This window comes from Mobula birostris, chromosome 31 (assembly GCF_030028105.1).
Source record: "Mobula birostris isolate sMobBir1 chromosome 31, sMobBir1.hap1, whole genome shotgun sequence".
Lineage (NCBI taxonomy): Eukaryota > Metazoa > Chordata > Chondrichthyes > Myliobatiformes > Myliobatidae > Mobula > Mobula birostris.
The window spans coordinates 21,740,773-21,765,931 of record NC_092400.1 but is presented as its reverse complement, the minus strand read 5'-3'; the positions used below and the strand labels follow the sequence as shown (position 1 = coordinate 21,765,931).

At 43.6% G+C, this 25,159-nt stretch overlaps 1 protein-coding gene across 1 annotated transcript; it reads right to left on the bottom strand.

Moving 5' to 3' along the window:
• Window positions 1-3,750: 3,750 nt before the first annotated feature.
• mtfp1 (mitochondrial fission process 1) lies at window positions 3,751-21,959 on the bottom strand. Its single transcript, XM_072248039.1, has 4 exons — window positions 21,608-21,959; window positions 13,323-13,450; window positions 9,372-9,604; window positions 3,751-4,772 (listed from the first exon to the last, which is right to left on the bottom strand). The coding sequence occupies exons 1-4, from the start codon at window positions 21,678-21,680 to the stop codon at window positions 4,706-4,708; spliced, it is 501 nt and encodes a 166-aa protein (XP_072104140.1). The 5' UTR covers window positions 21,681-21,959; the 3' UTR covers window positions 3,751-4,705.
• Between the last annotated feature and the right edge of the window lie 3,200 nt (window positions 21,960-25,159).

Here is a 25,159-nt window from a genome sequence, read left to right as displayed (position 1 = left end):
GAACAGAAATAATAAATAAATAAGCAATAAATAGAGAACATGAGATGAAGAGGCCTTGAAAGTGAGTCCATAGGTTGTGGGAACTGTTTGGTGATGGGGTGAGTGAAGTTCTCCCCTCTGGTTCAAGAGCCTGATGGTTGAGGGGTAATAACTGTTCCTGAACCTGGTGGTGTGGGTCCTGAGGCTCCTGTATTTTCTTTCTGATGGCAGCAGCGAGAAGAGAGCATGGCTTGGGTGGTGGGAGTCCCTGATGTTGGATGCTGCTTTCCTGTGACAGTGCTCCATGTAGATGTGCTCAATGGTGGGGAGGGCTTTACCCATGATGGACTGGGCCTTTTCTTTTACTTTTTGTAGGACTTTCTGTTCAAAGGCATTCGTGTTTCCACACCAAGCTGAGAAGCAACCAGATAATATACTCTCCACCAAACGTCTAAAGAAGATTGTCGAAGTTTTAGATGTCATGCCAAAATTTTTGCAAACTTCTAAGGGATTAGAGGATTTGCTGTGCTTTCATTGTAATCGCACTTGAGTGCTGGGCCAGGACAGAATCCCTGAAATGATACCATGGCCCTCCGTTTCCTCCTCCTGAAGTCAATAATCTGCTCCTGATCTTGCAGACGCTGAGAGAGAGATTGTTGCTGTGGCAGCACTCCCCCAGTTTTTCAGTCTCCCTCTTATATGCTGATTTGTCACCACATCTGATTTGGCTTATGACAAAGTCCCGAGTTCGAATCCGGCTGGCTCTCTTGCACGCCCTCCATCCGTGCCTGGGTTGAGTGTCAAGCTAACAACGCGACCTCGTAAAAAAAAAACCTGGAGAGGGATGGGGTCCACCAGGTTTCAGATGCCCAAGTCACACCGTACAATGAGCAAACCAAAAGCTTGTCATTACGGCACCCTGACGACTCCACCAGGACACACACAGACACACACACACACACAAACACACACAGTGGTGTCCTCAGCAAACATAAATATGGCATTGCAGCTGTGCTAAGCCACACAGTCATCAGTGTAAACGGAGCAGAGCTGGGCTAAACACACAACCCTGTGGTGCACCTGTGCTAATGGAGATCGTGGAGGAGATGTTTTTGCCAATCCGAACTGACAGGGGTCTGCAAGTGAGGAAATCGAGGATCCAGTTGCACAAGGAGGTACTGAGGTCAAGCTTATTGCTTAATTTTGCGGGGATGATGGTATTGTACGCCGAGCTGTAGTCTATAAACAGCATCCTGATGTATGCACCTTTTCGTTGTCCAGACGTTTCAGGGTTGAGTGAAGAGCCAAATGAAATGGCATCTGCTGTGGACCTGTTCTGCCAGTAGGCAAATTTAAGGAAATCCAAGTCATTGATGTGTTTCAATGCCAAACTCTCAAAGCACTTCATTACAGTGGATGTAAGTGCTACCAATGATAGTCATTGATGCAGGTTATCACGTTCTTCTTAGACACCGGATAATTGAAGCCTTCTTGAAGCAGGCGGGTACTTCAGACTGCCAAAGTAAGAATTTCGGTGAACACTCCAGCCAGTTGATCAGTGCATGTCTTTAGCACTTAGCCAGATTCCCCCATCTGAGCCAGATGCTTTCTGCGGTTTCACCCTTCTCCTATTGGCCTCGGTGACTGGAATCACAGGGCCGTCACGGGCTGTGGGAGTTCATGAAAGTTCCCCCATATTTTGAAGGTCAAAACGAACATAAAAGGCATTGAGCCCAACTGGGAGCAGAAGCCTCTGTTGTCACTCGTGTTGCTTGGTCTCACTTTATAAGAGTTGACAGCATTACAGCTGCCGAGTATCCTTCAATGATTCAAGTTTATCTGGAATTTCCACTTCATATGTGAGATGGCTTTCTGGAGATTGTACCTGGACCTGTTGTATTTCACTTGGTCGCCAGACCAGAATGACACTGACCTGGCTCTCGGCAGATTGCGGATCTCATGGTTCATCCAGGGCTTCTGACTGGGGAGGACTCTGGATGATTTTGTAGGGACACACTCATCTGCAACTGTTTTTATAAAGTCTGTGACAATCAGGTCATTCAGCCACCACCCGAACCACTCTCACAAATCTCAACATAATCCTCTATTAATACTCTCACCATTCCTCCCCCACCCTTACATTATTCATTCCACTTGTAAATTAGCTTTTCATTGTGATTAATAAAATTGGTCACTGAAGCTTATTGCAGAAGTGAATATATTTGCATTGTAATTCTACTTGTAGTACAATCATAACAGCAGCTATAGGTGTTCAAGGTTTTAATATCAAGTTGTGTCTGAAGTTCAGGTACAGACATACAATCTCCCATTTTGACGACTTAGCTGAACAGAAGACAAAGTTCTACTTTATAGTCAGTGGGAAGTCACAGATAAAGACAAACACTGAATGTTTTGACTTCAACTGCTGGCTTTTTCCAGACAGCATTTTTGTTGACATTTGTATGATGAACCGACACATCTGTTCATTAAAGCCTGACATAGAGGGAGTCCTGTCTGAATCCTTTTCATGAAATATAGCTGTCTAGAAAAGTAACGCAGTCTGAAACTCAAGAATTCGGCTCTGTCCTGAAACGAAAAGTGTTGTCTTCTGATGTGTCTAATTTTATTAAGCTGATAAACTTCTGAGCCTAACAGGCTTTCCAAGGTATTATTGTTCGGAAACAATATTCCTTCTTAGGGTAATTGTGCAGTACACTACACCGCTAATAAAACACCTGGTTTCTTTGGCACTACCTAAGAATTTGTCTATCTCCAAAGCAATAACATTCAAACCAAGGGAATAAAGCCCTTCCAATGAAATACACTTAGAAATGTTAACTTTATGATCTTGTGGGTAAATGACTTTAAGATGAGGAGTTCATCAAAACCATCTTTCTCAAATGATATTAGACAAGGATATTGATTTGACTAAGAAACTAATATACATTTAGACTAAGACAAAACTCTACAGGCTTTATAAGGCATTGGTTAGGCTACACGGAGTATTGTGAGCAGCTTTGGGCATTTTATCTCAGAAAAGATGTGCTGCCATTGGAGCGGATCCAGAGGGAGTTCACGGAAATGATTCCAGGAATGACAGGGTTAATGTATGAGGAGTGTTTGATGGTCTGGGCCTGTACCCACTGGAGTTTAAAAGAATGAGGGGAAGATCTCACTGAAACCTATTGAATATTGAAAGCCCTAGACAGTGTGGGTGTGGAGAGGATGTTCCCTATAGCGGGGGAGTCTAGGACTCAGAATAGAGGGGCACCCATTTAGAACCGAGACGAGGAGGAACTTCCTTAGGCAGGCGGTGGTGAATCTGTGGAACGCATTGCCAAGTCATTGTATATTTAAAGCTGAGGTTGATAGGTTCACAATTAGTCAGGGCATCAAAGGTTATGGGGAGAAGGCAGGAGAATGGGGTTGAGAGGGATAATATATCAGCCATGATGGAATGGTGGAGCAGACTCGATGGGCTGAATGGTCTAACTCTACTCCTAAATCTTAAGGTCTAAACATAGCTAAGAGAAGTTAATACAAGTTGATAGTTAACAACATACCCATGATGAGAAAGTGAATTGGACAGATGTTGTCACCTCTTGAAAGTTTGAATCAATCTTTGGTTTGCTAATATATTGGACGCTAACTATATTTTTTATTCCAACTGCTTATAAGCACTTTGTGACGCTCAGACCTATGTCCGATTTCTCCAAGGAGGGATGCTGTTACAGAGCAGACTTCTCCAATCATCTCCAGGCACTACAAGAGTTACGTTTCTTCCAACTTTATTGAGGTATAAGGGCCAAAGTAGTGCATAGTGTACAGTGGACAAATTGCGATTATGAGCAGTTCAGATTTACAACACAATTGTGGCATGCTGTTGTGTTTATTTTCTCTTTAACACATTAAATTGTGCACCTTTAAGATAAAGTACAGTTGGAAGCATACTTTATAGACCATAACTTGTGCAAGTTAAGATACCATTTAGAGGTGACTGAGTCTGTGAATTGCTTAAAAGGAATGGAGTAGCTAATGAGGATGGTACAAGATACTAATTGTCTTTTGTGAAAGCTGATACAGTGTTTCCCCCATTAATAGGTTTGAAAGCATAATGTAGATACAATTGTTTCAGCAAGTTGCTTTGCACAGTGTTAAATCATACAACCCTAACTGCTTCCATTTTTATTAACATTGGAGTTTTGATCCACACTCGCACTCGTGACTAGCAGCTCAGATGGGCCCCTGCCCCTGGTGTCAGACAAGAGACTGTATAAAACTTTAAAACAGATATGTGGCGAATTCAACAAAACTCTGGCAATTGTGCTTAGATGGTTAAAAGTAACCAAATCTGTACATTTGTTATTTTAATTGCTATATAAACAGAGTATCTTTTAAATAGAAGAGCTCGTCCTGTTCAATTATCTATTTTAAAAAATCATCTTTTCATGAATATATTATATATAATATATATAATATATTCATTAGAAGCAAAGTTATAATATTATATATAGAAAGGCACATAATTCTATACTTTGGCAACAGACTTCAATAATGTATCAAGCACCCGGATCTCCATTATAAATCACCTCATACTCACTTGATTGGAAAAAATCTCCAGAGTTGGAGAACAGGAATCAATGCCTTGCAATGTTACCTAAAGCTACCGTGTATACGAATCTCACTGTTAAAATTGGCCCATGGCAAAAGTTCCAGTTGCCTTTGGTTATGGCTTGTGTTCTTCTGTTCCATACAACTTTCGTAATGTAGAATCCAAAAGAAAATCTACTGACCTGGAAGTAGCAATAAGAATGTATTTTTAAAAACGCACACACTGGAAGAAGCATTGCTGTAAACCAGGGGTTCCCAACCTTTTTTTATGCAATGGACCCCTACCATTAACTGAGGGGTTGTGGCCCCCAAGTTGGGAACCCCTGCTGCAAACAGAGACACATTGGAATGAGGTAATATAATTTTCCAAAGCACTGCTTTCTTAAGGTTTAATAACTTGCAGAAATGACAAATAACTTCCCCTTACCACCACCTACTGGAATAAAATAACTGATCTTCTCAATAGCTATTTACCTGGGAGAAAATTGTTGAAGATACAATCCAAATGCATTCAGGTTCTACGTGATAAAGCAGCATTCTAACTTCCATATTTATCAGGCAACTTCTGCTTCAAAGCAGACAACTCTAACTATATTTTCTTACAACATAGGGGGCCAGTTGGCCCATCAAGTCCCTACAAACTCAGATTGATCCCCTTCTCCCACTAATGACACTGTAGCTGTTCTCTTCACGTGTTCATCACCTTCACGCTGACTTGTCTGTTACCCACTTTCACCAGAGGTCATTTACAGTAGCAATTAACCAACCAGCATGTCTTTGGGAAAGACCTCAAAGCTCTCCGCTTCTCTCTCAATAACTGAACCAGCCACCACCACCCTCCTCTGTCTGGCAGAACTGGTTCTCACCCTCAACAATTTTTTCCTTCAGCTCCTCCCACTTTCTCCAGACTTGAGGGGTGGCCATGGGCACTCGCGTGCGCCCCAGCTATGCCTGCTTTTTCACTGGCTACGTAGAACAGACCACGTTCCAAGCCTTCCACAGTAATGCTCCCTAACTCTTCCTCCGTTACATTGATGGCTGCATTGGTGCTGCTTCATGCACCTGTGCTGAGCTCATCAATTTCATCAACTTTGCCTCCAACCTCCACCCTGCCCTTAAATTCACTCAATCCATTTCTGAGAGCTCCCTCCCCTTTCTCGATCTCTCTGTCTCCATCTCTGGAGATGTCAATCGACATCTTTTATAAACCCAGTTCCCACAGTTATCTTGACTATACCCCTTCCTACCCTGTCTCCTGTAAAAATGCTATTCCTTTTTCACAATTTTTTGTCTCCACGCACCTGCTCCCAGGATGAGGCTTTCCTTTCTGAGACATCAGAAATGTCCTCCTTCTTCAAAGAATGGAGTTTCCCTTCCTTCACTATTGATGCTGCCCTCACACGAATTTCCTCCATTTCCCGAACATCTGCGCTCACCCCATCTTCCCACTGTCTTAACAGAGACAGACTTCCTCTTGTCCCTACCTACCACCCCATGAGTTTCCACACCCAACGCATCATTCTCCGCAACCTTCACCATCTCCAAAGGGATCCTACCACCAAATATATCTTTATCTTCCCCCCCCCCCACACTGCTTTCTGCAGGGATCACTTCCTCCATGATTTCCTTGTCCATTCATCCCTCCCCACTAATCTCCCTCCGGCACTTATCCCTGTAAGTGGCCAAAGTACTACGCCTGCCTATACACCTCCTCCCTCATCTCAAGTCAAGGCCACAAACAGTCCTTCCAGGTGAGGCAACACTTCAGCTGCGAATCTGCCGGGGCCGTCCATTGTGTCCTGTGCTCCCAATGAAACCTCCTCTACATTGGTGAGACCTGTCACAAATTGGGGGGAGCCACTTCGTCAAGCACCTCTGCTCCATCTGCCAAAAGCAGAACTTCCCCGTGGCCAAATATTTTAATTCCAATTCCGAGTCCTGTTCTGACATGTCAGTCCATGGCCACTCCTTGTGCCACGGTGAAGCCATGCTCAGGGTGGAGCAGCACCACCTTGTATTCTGTCTGGGTAGCCTCCACCATGATGGCATGAACTCGATTTCTCCTCTTGCTAATAAAAAATTCCATCCCCCTCCCCTCTTCTTCTATTCCCCACTCTGACCTCTCACCTCATCTCACCTGCCTACCACCTCCCACTGGTGCCCCTCCTCCTTCTCTTTCTCCTATATCCACTCTCCTCTCCTGTCAGATTCCTTCTTCTCCAGCTCTTTATCTTTCCCACCCACCTGGCTTCACCTATCTCCTTCTAGCTGTCCTCCTTCTTACTCTGGCATCTTCCCCCTTCCTTTCCAGTTGCAAAGAAGGGTCCTGGCCTCGACTGTGTCCTCATTTCTATAGATGCTGCCTGACCTGCTGAGTTCCTCCAGCAGCTTGTGTGTGTTGCTTTGGATTTCCAGCGGCTGCAGAATTTCTGGTGTTTTATGTCTCCGAGTTGTTGGAGGAACTGTCAGAAGTGATTGAGGCATGTAAAGGACACTCAGACAAGCGCACGGATAGGACAAGTTCAGTGGGTCAAATGCAGGCAAATGGGACCAGCTCAGTGTTGATGGGTTTGACTCAGGGGGCTGTTTGTGCTGCATTTCTCAACGGCTCCAAGGAAAATCTGGTTACAGGGAAAATGTGTAACTTCCACGCAGACAGCAGAGGTCAGGATTGAAAATGAGTCACTGGAGCTACAGAACTGTGACCTGTTTTGCAGACATCCCACCTCTCCCGGAAGTTCCGGGAGTCTCCCGCATATTGATAGCGGCTCCCTGATGCCTGGAATTCAATTTTTTGACAGAGCGAGAGAGCGAGAGAGGGAGAGAGAGATGGCAGAGTGTTCCAAGAAAAGAAAATATAAAACGTACATCACCCCAGACTACACTAAAGTGTACCCCTGCCTAATAGGGGTCAAAAATAATGACAGTGTTGCTCGCTGCACTGTTTGCAACAATGACTTTTCTATTGCCTATGATGGGTTAAGACTCTAAAAGACATGTTGAGGTGAGTTAACAGGTGTCATTCCTTCATTAAAATAGCTAACATTGTTTAATCTAGCTGGCTAGCTGCTAAGGAGCTACTCTATTGCAGACATCCCACCTCTCCCGGAAGTTCTGGGAGTCTCCCGCAAATTAATGGTGCTACCTCCCTGAAATGAGTTTTTGCAGGGTGGGATGTCTGTGTTTTGCCACTGTTCCCAACCTGGGGTCCACGGACACCTTGCTTAATGCTCTTAGTCCGTGGCATAAAAAAAATGTTGGGAACCCCTGTGTTAAACAGATCCTTTCAGGCTTTGAAAAGCAAAATTACCAGCTGAATGGGAGGGTGGTTTATGTGGCGTACTAATTAGAATTCCAGTGTGGTTGTGAATAGAGCTTTATAAGCGGGCTGATGAGAGTTCACGTTACATGTGGAAACTTCTTTCAAACAAAAGACAAAATCAGACAATTCCATGTAAATTCCATCACCCATGTCTACTTTAAAAGCCAAGCCTCCTTTTAAGCTGCAGCTCTTTGATCTTCAATTTTTATGATTCAGACAGAAATGTATACCCTTGTCCCTGGTGGCAAATGTAGAAGGATAATGATTCTATTAACAGCATCTACTATTGTCACCTTAACTCGATGATTAGCTGCACTGAGACAACTTGTTTAGTGAACCTGTAACAACAGGATAAAAGACAGAAAAAGATATTCTGTATCCTGTTTAACCTAATTCCAGAATCAATCTATTAAAAGTTTTCAAAACCCTGTTTTGAAGGTTAAAGACCTCGGTAGCAAACCAGCTACCAAGTGGAACGTGGGAGTAAAAATTACTCTGGTATCAGTAGGGAGGAGATTCATAAGAAACTGAGCATGTAGCAATGTTAGAAATGTAACATGGAATTTCAGCACATCAAGCACATACTTTGGTCCCTCCAGTTTTTTTTGCCCCTCTTCTGAGCTTAGCCTCCAAGAGGATTACAACCTTGTCATGGTTTGGAGGCTTATGTGTCTCAAAGACCCAACAGCTATGTTGGCTGGAGTCAGGGCTTGATGCTTTGGCTCTTGGTAGGGTCAACCATGCTAAACAGGTCAAAGGGTAGAGGCCAGACTAAGAGTGGCCCACTGGTCCTCCAGGTTTGGGGGTTCAGCACAGGGCTAACAGCCCTGAATTGTTACGGAAACAGTAATGAAGAATCCTTCTACATATGAGTATGACAGTATTCCCGAGTCCCCACCCAGGACTTGCATGACTGACAATAGTGAAAACTGAGCTCCCGACATGCTGCACTGTAACGCCAGTGGCGTTACGGGCAGTAGGGAGAGTTTAGGTTCTGCGAGTTGGCGAGTCCAGAGTCCTTGAAGATTGAGTCTGCAAGTCCCAGCCAGGAGCTGGGGGCTGGAGGCCCGATGTCTGCGTGTTTGAGAGTTCGAGACCAAGGACTGGAGGCCCTGAGGCAGCCTGTCCGAGGCTGAAAGGATGGGTGATTTGGAGGGTGGGAAAGGGGCTTGTTTTCTTGTGGTGGTCTTGTTCTGTTCTGTTGTTGTTGCTCGTGTTGTTCTACTGAACACTGTGGGCAAGCTATGTTGATGCCAGAATGTACAGCAACACTTGTGGGCTGCCCCCCACAAACTGCTTGGGTGTGTTGGTTGTTAATGCTAGCCATGCACTTCACTGTATGATACATTATACGTGTGAAAAATGTGTCGGAATCTGATGGTAACCTCCACCAAAAAGCCAAGCTCCGTGGTGGGCTTTAGATTCATGAGGTCAAGAATGACACAAGACAAGGCCTTACCTATCGATGGGAGTTATAATAACTGGAATGGCAGACAGCCCAATAGCCGTGGTTGTCCACTTCCTCACAGGCAGTGGCCACCTTGTAGTTTTCCCCAGGAGGAAAAGGGAAGCTGCACACAGTCGATTGATGGTGAAACCCGGAATCGCAACTGACGCCAAAGCCTGCCAGATGAAGGTGTCCACGACTGCCGCGCTGACCTTCACAGTTCTCCCAGGCCTGTCTCCGTGAGCCTGGGGAGGGTAGAGCGAGGATGATTAGGATCAGAAACACTATCAAAAATATTAAACCTTCAATCATTTTTTTTTTGGCAGCAGCACATTGTGATTCTGTGCTACATTATTGTGACTGCACTGCAGACGTTAACAACAGGGAGCTTTAGGATTCCATTACTGTTGAATGGTGTCTATCTTTACTTTCTCCCAGTATAGTGCCTACTTATCAATTGTCTCTTTCCTCTCTTTTAAGCTGGCCCCATCTCATGTTCTTGCTGTGAGGTTGTGCGGCACTGAATATCCCAGTCACTCAGTTCCCTTACGTACTCCTCAAACTTCAATCACTCTCAAGTTAGCTCTTTAACTCTTTAAGTTAGTCAGCTGCTGCAACAAATCACCGACATTGCTTCTGTGACTTAGCTCACGAAACAAGGAGAATTTGTGAGCGCTATCTCCAGATCAATGTGATCCCCCATTACATCTAACTCATTACCAGGTGCTGCATGAAAACTGTACAGAATGTTCCATGCCATTGCTGCATCAGTTAAAGACACTACAGTGCGGCAAAGTAGCGGTTAGCCTAACGCTATTACAGAGCCAGCTGTAAGACAGGGGTTCGATTCCTGCCGCTGCCTGCAAAGAGATTGAATGTTCTCCCTGTGACAGAGAGGGGTTCCTCCCACATGCCAAAGACATACCGCTTGGGGCTAGTAAATTGAGGGCATGCTACGTGGGTGCCAGAAGCACAGCGACACTTGCCCGGCACAATCCTCGCTGGTTCGAGCTGACATAAAACAACACATTTGCTGCATGTTTCAATACAGCAAGTACCGCTAATCTTTAGATATTCTGTGTGGGGCGGATTGTTCAAAGTCAGGTTCATTGTCACTTGAACAAGTACCTGTATGCAAAGGTGCAATGAAAAGTTGCGTTCCTTACGAAAATGGTTTGATTTCTTTTTCTTGTGAATGCTGCTTTATGAGTCTGCCTGTGATGCTTAGTGTGAGAGTCCCTGTATCCTGGGGTTGTCTGCTCTTATTTCCCCTGATTTTATGAATTTTCCTACATAATTAAGTTCTGTCTACAACCTATCGTGAAAGACTGTAAGTGTTTCAGTTTATGATGAATGGATAAAGCTACACAGCTTTATGTTCACAACTTTGCTTATCTAGATCAAAACCTGTAATGAGCTCAACCATACTCACTGCTTTCAAAGTGTTTAAATTAAAATATTTTAATGTTTTATTAAGATCTGTGTTTAGAACCACAGAGAAAAACATTAAAGTTCAAAGAACATTTATAATCGAAGTTTGTATACTTTATACAACCTTGAGATTTGTCTCCTTACAGGCAGCCACAAAATAAAGAACCCCTATAGAACCCATTAAAAACAAAAGATCATAAAACACCCAATGAGCAGATTAGATTAGATTAGATTATGAGGACACTCAGTCCTCGTTTATTGTCATTTAGAAATGCATGCATTAAGAAATGATACAACGTTCCTCCAGTATGATATCACAGAGACACAGGACAGACCAAGGCTAAAACTGACAAAAAACACATAATTATAACATATAGTTACAACAGTGCAAGAATACCATAATTTGATAAAGAAAAAAAAGAGAAAGAAAAAAAAACAAATCATTATTTATCAAAGCTAAAATATTAATGGGAATTACCCCCAACACTCTTGAATTTCTGGCATACTGCTGGTGCCTTCCACAGTGAAGACTGATACCAAATACTTACGTTTATCTATTATTGTTTTTGTCCCCCATTACCTCGTCTCCAGCGCCATTTTCCAGCTGTCAGACATCCATCTCATCTCTCTTTTACTGTTTATATATCTGAAAAAAACTTTTGCTATTCCCTTTCCCCCTTATGACATTGACCCATCTACCTGCCTCCTGCATCTCAGGAGTGACTACCTCCCTGTAGCTCCTGTCTATCACTCCTCATTCTCTTGTATGAGCCGAAGGTCACCCAGCTGCAGCTCCAGTTTCTTACCGTGGTCTCTAAGGAGCTGCAACTTAATGCACCATGCAGATGCAGTTATCACAGAGGCCGGAGGTCTCCTCAAATTCCCACATCTCACACAGAGAACATACCACCAACCCTGGGTCCATTCTCAACACACTAGCTATGTGCTAGTAGACAAAGAAAGAAAAAGAAAAACTCACGAGAAACTTATGTAGAGCGTTCACCTGTTCTCACTAAAGCCTGTTGAGCCAAAGCCTCTCACTCCAACCCTACTGGCCCTTGCTAAATTTCTAATAACCCAAGCAATCTTCCACTCCACAGACAAGCTATGCTTGTAGGTTACGGCTCTTCAGGAGCTTGTCTACTTTCTGAATACAACAGGGATTCCTACCAAACCCTCAGCAACTGTTTTTCCATTAAATTAATCACAAGAAGGGGAAACAATATCAGATGGTATACTTCTCTCATCTTGAATGCCGCTTGTTTGCACCAAGATTGGTTCTGGGCAGAGCAAATTTCTCTCTAATGCAGAACGGAACCTATGGCCTAAACCATTCATGCTGGCTCTCAAGGCTATCAACACTAATCCATTTGCTTACAGTAGGCCTAAATTCTATCCAAATACCTTTGTAAATGCTGTGATTTTATCTGCCTCCACCCCTTTCTGGCAGGTTGGTTGGGGATCTTTATTTTGAAGGTGTTAACTGCAAAGTCCATCCTATAATTTGTTTATAGTGAGTAATTTGTTGAGTTACCACACCTCCAGGTTCAGGAGCAGTTATTATCCTACAGCCGTCAGGCTCCCCAGCCAGCAAGAAGTATAAAAAGAGTTTGGGGCCTTTCAGCAGGCTTCAATCATAATGATCTATAAGGCGCTTGGCAACGGCCAATAAAAAGAAATGAGGTGTAGGTGGAGCAGCCATTGTGGGCGTGGACTAGTGTTAGAGTGATCAGGCTTTTGCTCAGCAGGGAGGTAAATTTGAGACTCTAGTTCCTGTTTGCTAAGGTTTGGAATGTCAGTGGGGATGCCTTTGGCTCCCCAGTCTCTTCTTTACACTTGATATATGGCTTTTCACTTCCTTGTCAGTCACAGGCGACAGCAAGGCTGGACAAGATAGTTTGCAGAGGGGATAGAGTCAGGGACACATGTAAAGGTCAGTAACGATTAAGGATGTTTTCACCTTCCTTTGTCCTCCAAGTTCACTTTCATTCACGGGTCTCAGCAGAATGAGTCCCTGGATACTTGGACCAGAGACGGCCTTAGAAAATCCGTGTACGCCACTGCAGAACCTGATGCGGAGCTGCGGAACTGATCCTGTCGGGATACTTTGAGGCCAGGGTCGGAAGTGATGCAAGCCACCGGAAAGGTGTGTTTGACAAGGAAGTTAGCTCGAGCTGGAAACTCTAGCAGCATTGAGGGGAAGGAAAAGGGCATCTGCAGGCTGAGGCCCAGCAGAAGGTCTGTGATCTAAACAATATACGGTGGAAGAAAAGAGACACAGTAACTTATCGAGTAAACCTACTGAAAAAACAAATGGAATCTACTGAGATAGAGTTTGGGGACAGGTTCTAAAGTGTGAAACAGTAGGTCCATAGGTACCTCACTTGTACCTCAGTCGCGAGCATCTAAGTAGCAGATGAACAGAAAATGCTGAACCTTGGCCAACCTAACTTAAAACAGCTGCTGATAGGAATATAAGAAGAAAAACAATAATGTTCGACATGTTAGAATTTGTACCACATCAGTACTTACGGCAGCTGCTTTCTTTCCCTTGTCCACTGCATCAGCTGTCACATATGCAGTTGATATTCCATAACTGGCCCAGACCAGACCTACAGGTACCAGTGCCCGGAATGCTTCACCAACTTCATTAGCATATCCTTAAGCAAAGAGAAGACAGTAAAAAAAAAAAATTGCTGCAATGAACAGTTCTATATGCCTAATAAAATACATTCTGCATTCATGGAGTCACAGAACTGCAACCATCACCACTAATCTTGCTCCCCAAAACAGAAACCAGGAGATGCAATCTCTTGAAGTCCAGGACTGTGGCATTCAAGTCAAGCGACCTTGACCTTTACAAGGAATCGAGATATGACCTCCATAAAGCTATCAGGGAGCCCAAGAGACAATGCCAGTCCAAAATAGAGTCCCAGACCAGCGGTCAGCTCTGGCAGGGCTTACCTGCCATAATGGGCTACAAAGCAAAGTCAGACAGCATTGCCGACAACAGTGCATCACTTCTCGGCGAGCTTGACGCATTCTACGTCCATTTTGAACAGAAGGGGATTGGAACGTCACCACCTGCCCCAACAGCTTCCATCGTGGACCCAGTCTTTCGGAGAATGATGCTACAGAAAGCCCCTGGCCTGGATGGCGTTCCTTGATCTTGTTTACATCCGCATGAGGATATGCAGATATTTTTAACCTCTCCCTGTTTCAATCTGTAATTCCACCTGCTTTAAGACCATTATTACCTCGGTATCCAAGAAACACACGGTAACCTGCCTTATGACTACCACACAGTGGTTCTGACATCCAACATCCTGAAGTGTTTTGAGAGGCTGGTCACGGCATGCATTAATTCAAGCCTTGCAGACATTCCAACCTTGTCTATACTCCTCTCTGGAGCATCTGGACAGTAAAAGCACCTGTGTTAGAACACTGTTTATTGACTACAGATCCAGCTTCAAGACCATAACTCCAAGCAGACTCATCTCCAGACTCCTAAACCTGTTACTCAAAGTTCAAAGTAAATTTTATTATCAAAGTACACATATGTCACCTCATACAGCCCCGAGATTCATCTCCTTGTGAGCGTACTCAATGAATCTATAGAATAATAACCATAACAGGATCAATGGAAGGCCACTCAACTAGGACGTTCAACCAGAACTGCTCAATAGCTCCCTTTGTAACTGGATCCTCGCCACCCTGAGCAAGAAACCACTGAAACGTCCACCATGATGATTCTCAACACTGATACTCAAGGCTGCATCCCCTACTCACAATAGATCCCGTTCTAACTCCATCTACAAGTTTGCAAGTGATACCACCACAGTGGGTTGTATCTCAAATAACAATGAGTCAGAGAACAGGGAGGAGATTGAGGCTACGTCCACACTAGACCGGATAATTTTGAAAACGCCGGTTTCGAGTAAAAACAACAGGTGTCCACACTAGGCGTTTTTCAAAATACCTCTGTCCACACTAAAACAGATATCTGGGCGAATCTCCTCCTACTGGGCATGCACAGACACACCTACAGAAAACAAGCAAAGAGGAAATGGTATAATATTTACGTTTCCGCGGCGGCGTTGTGTTATTTCCATTGGTCAAAAACTAGAATACCAACAACAACAGCAAAAGGAAGTTTTCAAAAATGTCTTCGAGGAATACAAAGAAAACCACCGCTGGAGAAAGCAGACCGGACTTCTTTGTTTAGACAGACAATGAAGTCGAGCTGTTTCTGCAAGTTACAAACAACTACAAAGTCAGCAAAGCAGTGGAGATGTTTAATTCCAAACAAGCTATTAATGTAGACAATAAAGTAAAGAACACATGCATGAAGCCATCCTCTATCCAAGATCAACATTATCAACAATTACAAAATGTTAAATGGTCATAGACTACCAATCCCACATCAAACCCAAATCTATTAGGAGCAGACGAGGGCACTCAACTCAATTTGAAATACTAACTACTAAGTCAGATGTGTACAGCAATTCATTTGTCCCCTGCACAATTAAAGCATGGAATAATCTTAATCCTAACACAGTCACACAACCAAACCCAATTACATTTAAGGCAGCTTTTCGTCTTCAAAAATCTCCTTCTTAAGCCCTCCCTCCGCCACCTCCAGTTTAAATTCCATGCGGAATATTTTGGAGGATCAAGAACCAAGAACCAAGAACAGCCGCCTGGCAGATCTTGCACAGTCCCAAGCAGAAGCAGAAAAAACATTGTTGCTGTCATGTTGTCATGACAACGTTTTTAAATCTCTCCGTTTACCCTGTCCACACTACAACGCGAAACAATCGTTTTCAAATTTACACACTCTGGAGAGTGTTTTCGAAAATCTCCGTTTTCGGGAGATGAAAACGCCATTTCAGTGTGGACAGAAGGTCAAAACGAAGAGAAAAAGCTTTGTTTTCAAAATTATCCGGCGCAGTGTGGACGTAGCCTGAGAGCCTAGTAACATGGAGTCATGACAAGAACCTTTCCCTCAACGTCAGCAAAAAAGGGCTAGTCATGGACTTCGAGAGAGGGTGGGATGTGGGCAGAGCACATGCTGCTGATTATGTCAACAGTGCTGATGTCAAGAGGGCTGAGTTCCAAGTTCTGGCAATGAACATTACCACATTACTCTTTACCTGTGCTGCGCACTTCACATGTTTTTTAAATTACATTTTATCAACTGATTTGTGGTAATATTTTGTTCATGTGCTGTGCGTGTTATATGTCGTGTGGGTGCACTGTGATCCAGAGGAACTGAAATAAGGAGGCTGGTCTGGAAAGGCAGAGCAAAGTGACACAAGCTGTCCTGGGAAAGAAAAACAAAATGCACAAACCACTTCCAATCCTTTTCATGATTAGAAAGACACACTATGTTCCGAAAAATACTTCGGCATACAGTTTTGGGACTGTAAAGGATACCTCAGGGATTTACATACAAGCCATTTTATACTTGTAAATTTAGTATCAAAGTAAGTATTTGTCATCATATATGACCATAAAATTCATTTTTTCGCAAGTACTTCCAGGAAAAAATAACTGCAATATTGCCACAGTTGTCTGTACGATTTCCCCGTGACTGCGTGGGTTTCCTCCAGGTGCTCCAGTTTTCTCCCACAGTCCAAAGACGTACCGGTCAATAGGTTAATTGGTTCATTGTAAATTGTCCCGTGATTAGGCTAGGGTTGAAATGGAGGGTTGCTGCGCGGCGCAGGTCAAAGGGCCAGAAGGACCTCCTCCGCACTATATCTCAATAAATAAAATAGAAATCAATGCAAAACTATACGTAAACGTAAGGAGGAGGAGAAGATGGCAGCGTGACATCCGGTGAATGATATCTGTAATCTGTCAAGTAGGGGACCGTGCACAATTCTGATTTGATGGAGACAGATGTGAGAGTAGGGAGGAACATCTGGAGAAACTTCTGAAATGCCTTCTTCGCTGCCGCTGCTACTGTGTGGTAACCGGAATCTCTGGAGCAGAAGGCCCCGAGTCCTCGGCTTTGCTTGTTTCGGCGGCCGGGGCTAGGTCGAAGGCGCTCGGGAGGCTGTATCGGAGAGGCTGGTCGGAGGCTCAAAGATTTTGGATGGACGGACTCGATGTCGGCTGTGGTCGGCTGCTTCCAAGGCATCAGCAGTTGTCGGTGCCTGGAGGTTTATGGCAGGGAGATTCTCCCTTTTGCCGCCTGCTATCGGGGACTCGGGAGTCGATCGGGACTTGAGACTTTTTTTTTACCGTGCCAATGGTCTGTTCTTTATCAATTATGGTACTGATTTGCACTGCTGTAACTATATGTTAGAATTATGTGGTTCTGTCAGTGTTAGTCTTTGGTTTGTCCTGTTTTCTGTGATATCACTCCGGAGAAACATTGTATCATTTCTTAATGCATGTATGCATTTCTAAATGACAATAAAAGAGGACTGAGTGTCCTCATAATCTAAGACCGAAAAACAACCAATGTGCAAAAGAAGACAAACTGTGCAAATAAGAAGTAATTCTGAGAAGTGATATTACTAACTTCAACAGCAGCTATTCATATAGAAGTAATATTTTGCACAAAACTTAGGCATACAAAGTTCAGCTTCTTTAATGAAGATTAATATCTTCAATCAGGAGCTTGAATCAACGTAAAAAAATTATCGATGCTGGTGTTCTAAACTAAGAGCAGAAACAGCTTGAAATATTTACAGTTTTAAAGAGTAGATAAAAATTAATGACATTTCAGTTTGGTTAACTTTTCTATTTCCAGGACGTACCTTAACACTTCATTCTTTTGTATGAGGCACTAAACCCCAAACAGATCAGATACATAGATGTTCTGATGCTGCTTCAAGTTGTTAATTGCAATTGTGCATAAGTGTATTTGTACATTTGACAATAAACGACTTCTAATTTGACTTACTTATGCAATGTAAACTGCTGATGTGATGTAAATTAGTTTGAAAATAAGAGAGGGAACATGAACCGTTTCAAAATCGCTGTGATCTATTGCAAGGGTAATGCTATCTGATTCTATGATAAACTTACAAAAGATAAATTGGACATGTAGTTAAAAATGATCAAATTATAGGCACATGGGAAAGGTGAAAATTGCATTTTTTTTTCCAGTCAGAATCAACATGATAATCCAAATGGTCTCCTTCATTGCCAAAAAATTCAAACTTATTGGGTAATTCACCTGATGCACATCTTAAATTGATATCACTTATATCACCTTAGTATCTGGGTATTTTTAGTTTATTTCAGTATTCACCACATACTGAATGATCACAAGGTAATGATGACAGAGGAAATAATTCAGACTATTTTAATTCAAGTATGCAGAAATACCCTAAGTTTCCTCATTGTGCAACTAATTGATTCTTCTTAAACACAAGAACGTCTGCAGCTACTGGAAATCCAAAGCAACACACACAAAAAGCTGGAGGAACTCAGCAGGCTGCCTGAGCCATTGAGTTCTTCCAGCATGTTGTCTGTTGGCTTACTTGGTTCTTGAAAGATTCCAAGTTTTCCATTTTCTACTTGGAAGTTGGTGTATTTGTGATTACTTTGTGCCAGGAACCCGCAGAACTTAAATATGAAATTTGCTTTTTATTAGGATGAAGTTCCAAATTAACTTTTGTTTTGTTGTACTTCTAAGATGTTGTCTTATTCTCTACAACTCCCTTAAGTTTCTCTTTAACTGCGATCTGGCTTCCACTGGCAAAAGCGGCAGTTATTTTCCATCCTCAATTGCCATCAAGGAAGCAGTTAAGCAAGTATTCCCAATCTGGGGTCCACGGGCCCCTTGGTTAATGGTAAGGGTCCATGGCAGATAAAAAGTTGGGAACACCTGCAGTAAACTTTGTTGAACCTATAAAATAACACAAAAATGAGTTGGTTAAATTATACAAACGGGTTTTCAGTTAAAGAACCTCAAGTTCCTTTGAAGAAGATTCTCTGACAATGCTACTGGATAGGAAGTTCTAGTACTTAGAACAGCTGTAACAGAGGTATATATATATTTCCAAGTCAGGATAATGTGTGACCAGAAAGGGAACATGCAAAGAATACTGTCCCCATGTGCTTGTTGAATCTGTCCACACAAGTGGACGATGCCTTTAGAATATCACCTGGCTAATTATAGTTTGCTTGTGAAACCTTATCTTGTAATTATACCGTCAGCAGAACTGTGTGGTGATCTTCAAAAATGGGATCACAGATATAGACTATAAACTAGTTAGCATCGTTAACCTGTTTCTTCCAATAATGAGCAGGTGGCACCAAAGGTTAATCTTGGGACCACAATCAATATAGCAGGTTCATTTTGGAAGCATCCCAGTGTAAGGGCATTAGAATCAGAAGTGCAGAGAGCAAAGTTGAACAACGTGTACAAGTGGAAAGGTTCTGTTAAAGAATGCTAGAAAAAATTGCTGGTGTGTTTTGTAAAATCCACACTGCAAATAGATAGATAGATAGATATACTTTTTGATCCCGAGGGAAATTGGGTTTCGTTACAGCCGCACCAACCAAGAATAGAGCATAAATATAGCAATACAAAAACCATAAACAATCAAACAACAATATGCAAACTATGCCAGATGGAAATAAGTCCAGGACCAGCCTATTGGCTCAGGGTGTCTGACCCTCCACGGGAGGAGCTGCAAAGTTCGATGTTTAGTGTGGAGGATCAGGGAGCTGCAAAGTTTGATGTTTAGTGTGGAGGATCAGCTGTTGTCCCCTATAATTCGTAACTCTACAAATTACATTTATGATTCTTCCATGTATTGCACCAGGACCTGGAGAAGTCCTTTGCCTCTCAGCGACAGCAAAGAGACACAGGCAAAACTAATACTACATGTTGATAAACATGAGAAAGTCTGCAGATGCTGGAAATCCAAAGCAACAGACAGCGTCTATGAACGTGAATAAACAGTCAACGATTCGGGACAAGACCCTTCTTCAGGACTGAGAAGGAAGGGGGAAGACAGGAGAACAGAAAGGTGGGGGGAGGGGATGGAGGCTAGCTGGAAGGTGATAGGTGAAGCCAGGTGGGTGAGAAAGGTTGGGGGCTGGAGAGGAAGGAATCTGACAGGAGAAGAGAGTGGACAATAGGAGAAAGGGAAAGAGAAGGGGACCTAGGGCGAAGTGAAAAGCAGCTGAGAAGAGATAAAAGAGTGGGGAATGGGGGGGGGGGTTCCTATATATTTAATATTCTGGCTTTTATGTTTAGCATTGCTGACAAACGCTATTGATTAACTGAGCATATCAAACATAAAACTGTTGCAAATTTTGAGGCCTTTCACGTCTCGAAAAATGATGTGTACCACCCACTCCTCTGAGCTATCCATAGACTGAACACTCAAATTTTGTCTAGTGTTTACTTTTTACAGTATTTCACATCCACTCCTGGTTCTTGATGCAACAAGAGGTCCAGAAAGCCACCTCATGGGTGCATTGTTGTAGGGAAGCAACATCTAACATCAGAGAACCCCAACCATCCAGGTCATGCTCTCTTCTCGCTGCTGCCATCGGGAAGGAGGTGCAGGAGCCCCAGGAATCACACTACCAGGTTCAGGAACAGTTATTACTCCTCAACCATCAGGCTCTTGAACTGAAGGGAATAACTTCACCCAACTTTACTTCCCCATCACTGAAATGTTCCCACAATCTATGGACTCACTTTCATGGACACTTCATCTCAAGTTCTTGATATTTATTGCTTAATTATAATAATTCTATCTTTCTTTTTGTATCTGCCCAATTGGTGTGGTCTTTCACTATTCTATTATGGTTATTGGATTTATTCAGAATGCCCACAAGAAAATGAATCTCAGGGTGGTATATGGTGACATATAAGTACAGTAATTTGATAATAAATTTACTTTGAACTTTGACCTGGAGTTTAGTATTTTTGCAAACTGAAGTAAGTTGTATTGACTAGTGGTATCAACAAGCTTTATTTTGATGCTCCCACACTTAAACAGTTTGCCTCAACAAACATTTTAAACAGTTGAATATACTGCAAAAGGTATCAGTAGATAAGTTTTATCTACTGATTAACACAGTGTTGTTAACTGATACACACAGCTTTGTACTAGTGTTCAGTTCTGTCCCAGGAACAGTCATTTTGCCTAAAATATTTAATTTCTCTCTCCATTGATGCTTCCAGACCTTTTGAATCTTTTCAACATAAGCTGTTTTGATTTTTTTTTAATTTATTCTCTGCTGAGTAACAAGACTCCAGAATTTATAATTACTAGGGAGGCTAAAATAATTGAGGGTTTTGGTTCTGCATATAAAGAGGAAAGAGCGGGATTCTGGGTCGGACAGCGGAAGTGTTTGGTGAAAACCGAACTTCTCAATCACACAATACAGGAACTTTTACGCGACAACAAAACAAAGAACTGGGATTTCAGAGAAACTATTGCAGATCGCAGATTAACTGTCACTGATAGCTGCTTTTACATTATGTCTTATTAATACATGTTTGTACGCAGCGTTCGGGGCCGGGCTCGTTCGGCGCACACAACTGCAGGCAATCTTTATACGTGAATTACTGTATACGGGGGATGCCGGAGGGTAGGAGGATCGATATGAATTATCCTCTGATTTGCTAGCTGAGGCCGCCAAGGGGTGCGGCGTTGCACTAATTTTACTTGAGGACATTTACTGGGCAGGATTGGGCCGTGAATAAAAATTAAAAGGCGTCCCTTTAGAGGGGAGACTAGTGTTTAGTCAGGCCGAGATCAGCCTGATCTATGACGGGTTCCCTCTCCAGGAACGCCGATCCTTTGCACTCAAATTGCCCCAGCGCCCCTTACCAAGGAAGCGGACCCACGTGTCTCGGTAGATGTCGACCTTCCTCTCGCTAGCCGCAGATTCCGGGCCGTCCATCCCGGTTCCTTTTCACTGGACTCCTCGTCCCGCCCGGAGGGAGCGCCGGTAAAGAGACGGGGCGGGGTGGCGGGGTGGCGGGGACGCCAGGAAAATGCCGGGGCCGTGGTGACTTCCTGCCCAGTGGCTCACGTCAGAAATACCTCCGCTCTGGAGTGCCGGGGCGTCTGTCTGTATCTCGTTTTACGGCGGTTGGCATCCAGCTTAATGGTGCATTACCGCCACCCTCCGCTCCAGAATGTGCAGTAGACATACATTCTAAATCCCTTCACACACACACACACACACACACACACACACACACACACACACACACACACACACACACACACACACACACACACACACACACACACACACACACACACACACACACACACACACACACACACACCTACCTACCTACCTACACTTCACCCTCCCATCTTTGACCATCCTAGTATCCTATTCCTGTTTATTCGTCATATTCTATTAAAAAAAAACCCTGTACCCCTTGTGCCGGGGCGTCGCCGAGCTCCCCGGTTTAAAAACTCGGGTGAGTCACGGCGCCAGTGACCCGATGCTGGGCCAGGAGAGCGTGATCTAGTCCAGTCGCAACGTGCCCGCGCACATTTCATCCAAATGACCTTGGTAAACACACACATGCTGCTCACACACAGCAGCAGCAGTAAAAATAAGGCTCACTCAGGACAGCTCGTTGAATATCCTGCTGCAGGAAACGTTGTTTGTCCTCCCTCCCTCCCTCAACCCCAGCTCTCTTCCATTAGTGCAGTGCTTGCAAAATCAGTGGAAAATTACATGCCAACCGGCACCTCTGAAGCTGGTCCAAGGCAATTTCTCCATCATTATTGCACCAGTTATAGGGATGGCATCTCTCACTCGTTTGCTTCCCATTTTCTTTCGTGAGGTAACTCACTCATCGTGGTTGGCATCATTCCCATGACAAATCAACCTAATTAACGCAAGCAACAGATGCCAAATGCTGGTGGAATGCAGCAGGCCAGGCAGCATCTATAGGAAGAAGTACAGTGGACGTTTCGGCATCTGCAGATTTGCTTGTGTTTGCATAATTAACACAAGAATGCCACTCTTCCCGAGTAGACTTTCCAGCTAAATCGTTGAATTTGTTTCAATGCAGTAGATAGCGTCCGTTGCTCACAATGACACTTCTTTACACCGAGGCGGCCAAACGCAGACTGGGTGGGTTGCCTGTCGTTTGCAGATGTGATTGAGGCGATTTTAATCCGCCGAACACTTCTGCAATCTCAGCAACACACGCAAAATGCTGGCGGAGCTCAGCAGGCCGGGCAGCAGATAAACAGTGCAGTCGACGTTTTGGGCCGAGACCCTTCGGCATCCTGGGAAGATTTAAACTTCTTCAGGGTGGGCATCTGTGAAAGGGACTTAACAGTGTGGTAAACCATCAACTTTGATCTCTATCGTCACTCTCCTGTACTACAACGTTGCCATGAAGATCAACCTTGGGACAATATGTCATCTTTTGATTGGACATTTTGAGGTCCTTTGGGCAATAATGAGTTCAGGAGTTTCGGATACAACCAATGTCTCCGTTTTCTTTCAGACTCAACTACTAGTATTTCCATTTTCACCTCTTCCAGGCCTTACTGTGTTTTAACCAATCTCCCTTATGACCTTTTGCCTTGGAGGATCATGAGCTTTTGAGGTTAATTGAAGTATCATGGCAGATATTTTCTTTGACTGCCACTGAAGTTAAAATCGTATTCTTAAATGCACAATAGTACAGGCAGTGTATTATTTCAGTGAAATATTTGATGAACTTCCATCAGAATTGGGAAAAGCTAGAAGTACATTAGTTTAAAAGTAAGTTCGGGGGACGTGTCTGTCTTGTATTGGTGGGTGGGGGTAGCTGAACGTTTTATACCGTGTTGGCCCCTTGTTCTTTCCTTCCCTAACTTTCTCCCAGCTTTCTCCTAACTTAATATCTTTCTATCCTGGTTTCCTCCACCTGTTTCAGTTCCCTCTATTTTCCAAAGACATACAGGTTATTACGTTAATTGGGCACATGGGTGTAATTGTGCATCATAGGGTTGTTGGACTGCAAGGACCTGTTGTCGTGCTTTATCTCTAAATAATAACTTTTCCTAATTCTGATGAAAGGCCATTAACCTAAGTTCGCTTCTCCTTCCTTCCTCAATGATGAATTGGGATGGTTTCAACAGCAAACCGAGCAGTCTTCCAGCTGTTCCCAAAGATGCTGCACGTGGGCAATCACTGGAAAAAAAACAACTCCAGTTGAAGTTAGGGATGGAATCAGATGTACATCAGCTCTGGCTGGGTTTGCAGGTGAAACCTAACACCACGAATGGCTGTGATGTTTCACTCCCAGATGAACTCAACACCTTATGCACACTTTGAAGGGGAGAGTAAAACTACAGCTGTGTAAATCCCTGCACCTTCTGGTGACCCTGTGACTCCAATCTTGGAGGCCAATGGCAGAACATCTTTCCAGAGGACAAACTCTCGCAAGGCACCAGGGCCTGATGGTGTATCTGTTAGGGCACTGAAAAGCTGTGCCAACTGACTGGCGGGAGTGTTCAAGGACATCTTCAATCTCTCACTGCTGCAGTCAGAGATTACCACCTACTTCAAAAGGGCAACAATCATAGCAATGCCCAAGAAGAGCAGGGTGAGCTGCCTCAACAACTATCACTCAGTGGCACTCACATCTATGGTGATGAAGTGCTTTGAGAGGTTGGTTATGGCCAGAATCAATAGTGGTGTCATTGGCAAATTTATAGATGGTGTTTGAGCTGTGCCTAGACACACAGCTGTGGGTGTAGAGAGATTAAATCAGTGGGCTAAGCAAGCATCCTTGAGTTATGACAGTGTTGATTGTCAATGAGGAGGAGATGTTATTTACAGTCTGCTCTGACTGTGGTCTCCCAGTGAGGATGTCATGGATCCATGGATAATTTTGCCTATGCACAGATCTAGACCTGCTGCATTTTGCTGTTTCCACAATAGGTCTACAGTGGATGCATTCTCATTGGCTCTCCACTCAGCCTTGGATTACCTGGACAATAGTAATACCTACATTAGACTGCTCTTTATTGATTACACCACATAATCATACCCTCATTTCTAATCAATAAGCTCCAAACCGTGAGCCTCTATACCTCCCTCTGCAACTGGATCCATGACATCCTCACTGGGAGACCACAGTCAGAGCAGATTGTAAATAATGTCTCCTCCTCATTGACAATCAACACTGTCATAACTCAAGGATGCTTGCTTAGCCCACTGACTTAATCTCTCTACACCCACAGCTGTGTGACTAGGCACAGCTCAAGCACCATCTATAAATCTGCCAATGACACCACTATTATTGGCAGAGTTTCATATGGTGACAAGGTGGTGTACAGGAACAAGATGGATCAGCTGGCTCCTTAACTCTACCCACAATGATTCTATATTTTTTCCTTCCTATGTGCACTCTT

Bases quoted from the DNA above. Each gene is read 5' to 3' on its own strand.
- mtfp1 (XM_072248039.1), bottom strand. From the start codon at position 21,680: ATGGACGGCCCGGAATCTGCGGCTAGCGAGAGGAAGGTCGACATCTAC. The intron at 13,451-21,607 runs GTAAGGGGCGCT...TCTTTGCTTAAG, and splicing joins CACGTGGGTCCGCTTCCTTG to GATATGCTAATGAAGTTGGT. The intron at 9,605-13,322 runs GTAAGTACTGAT...TACCCTCCCCAG, and splicing joins AGGGAAAGAAAGCAGCTGCC to GCTCACGGAGACAGGCCTGG.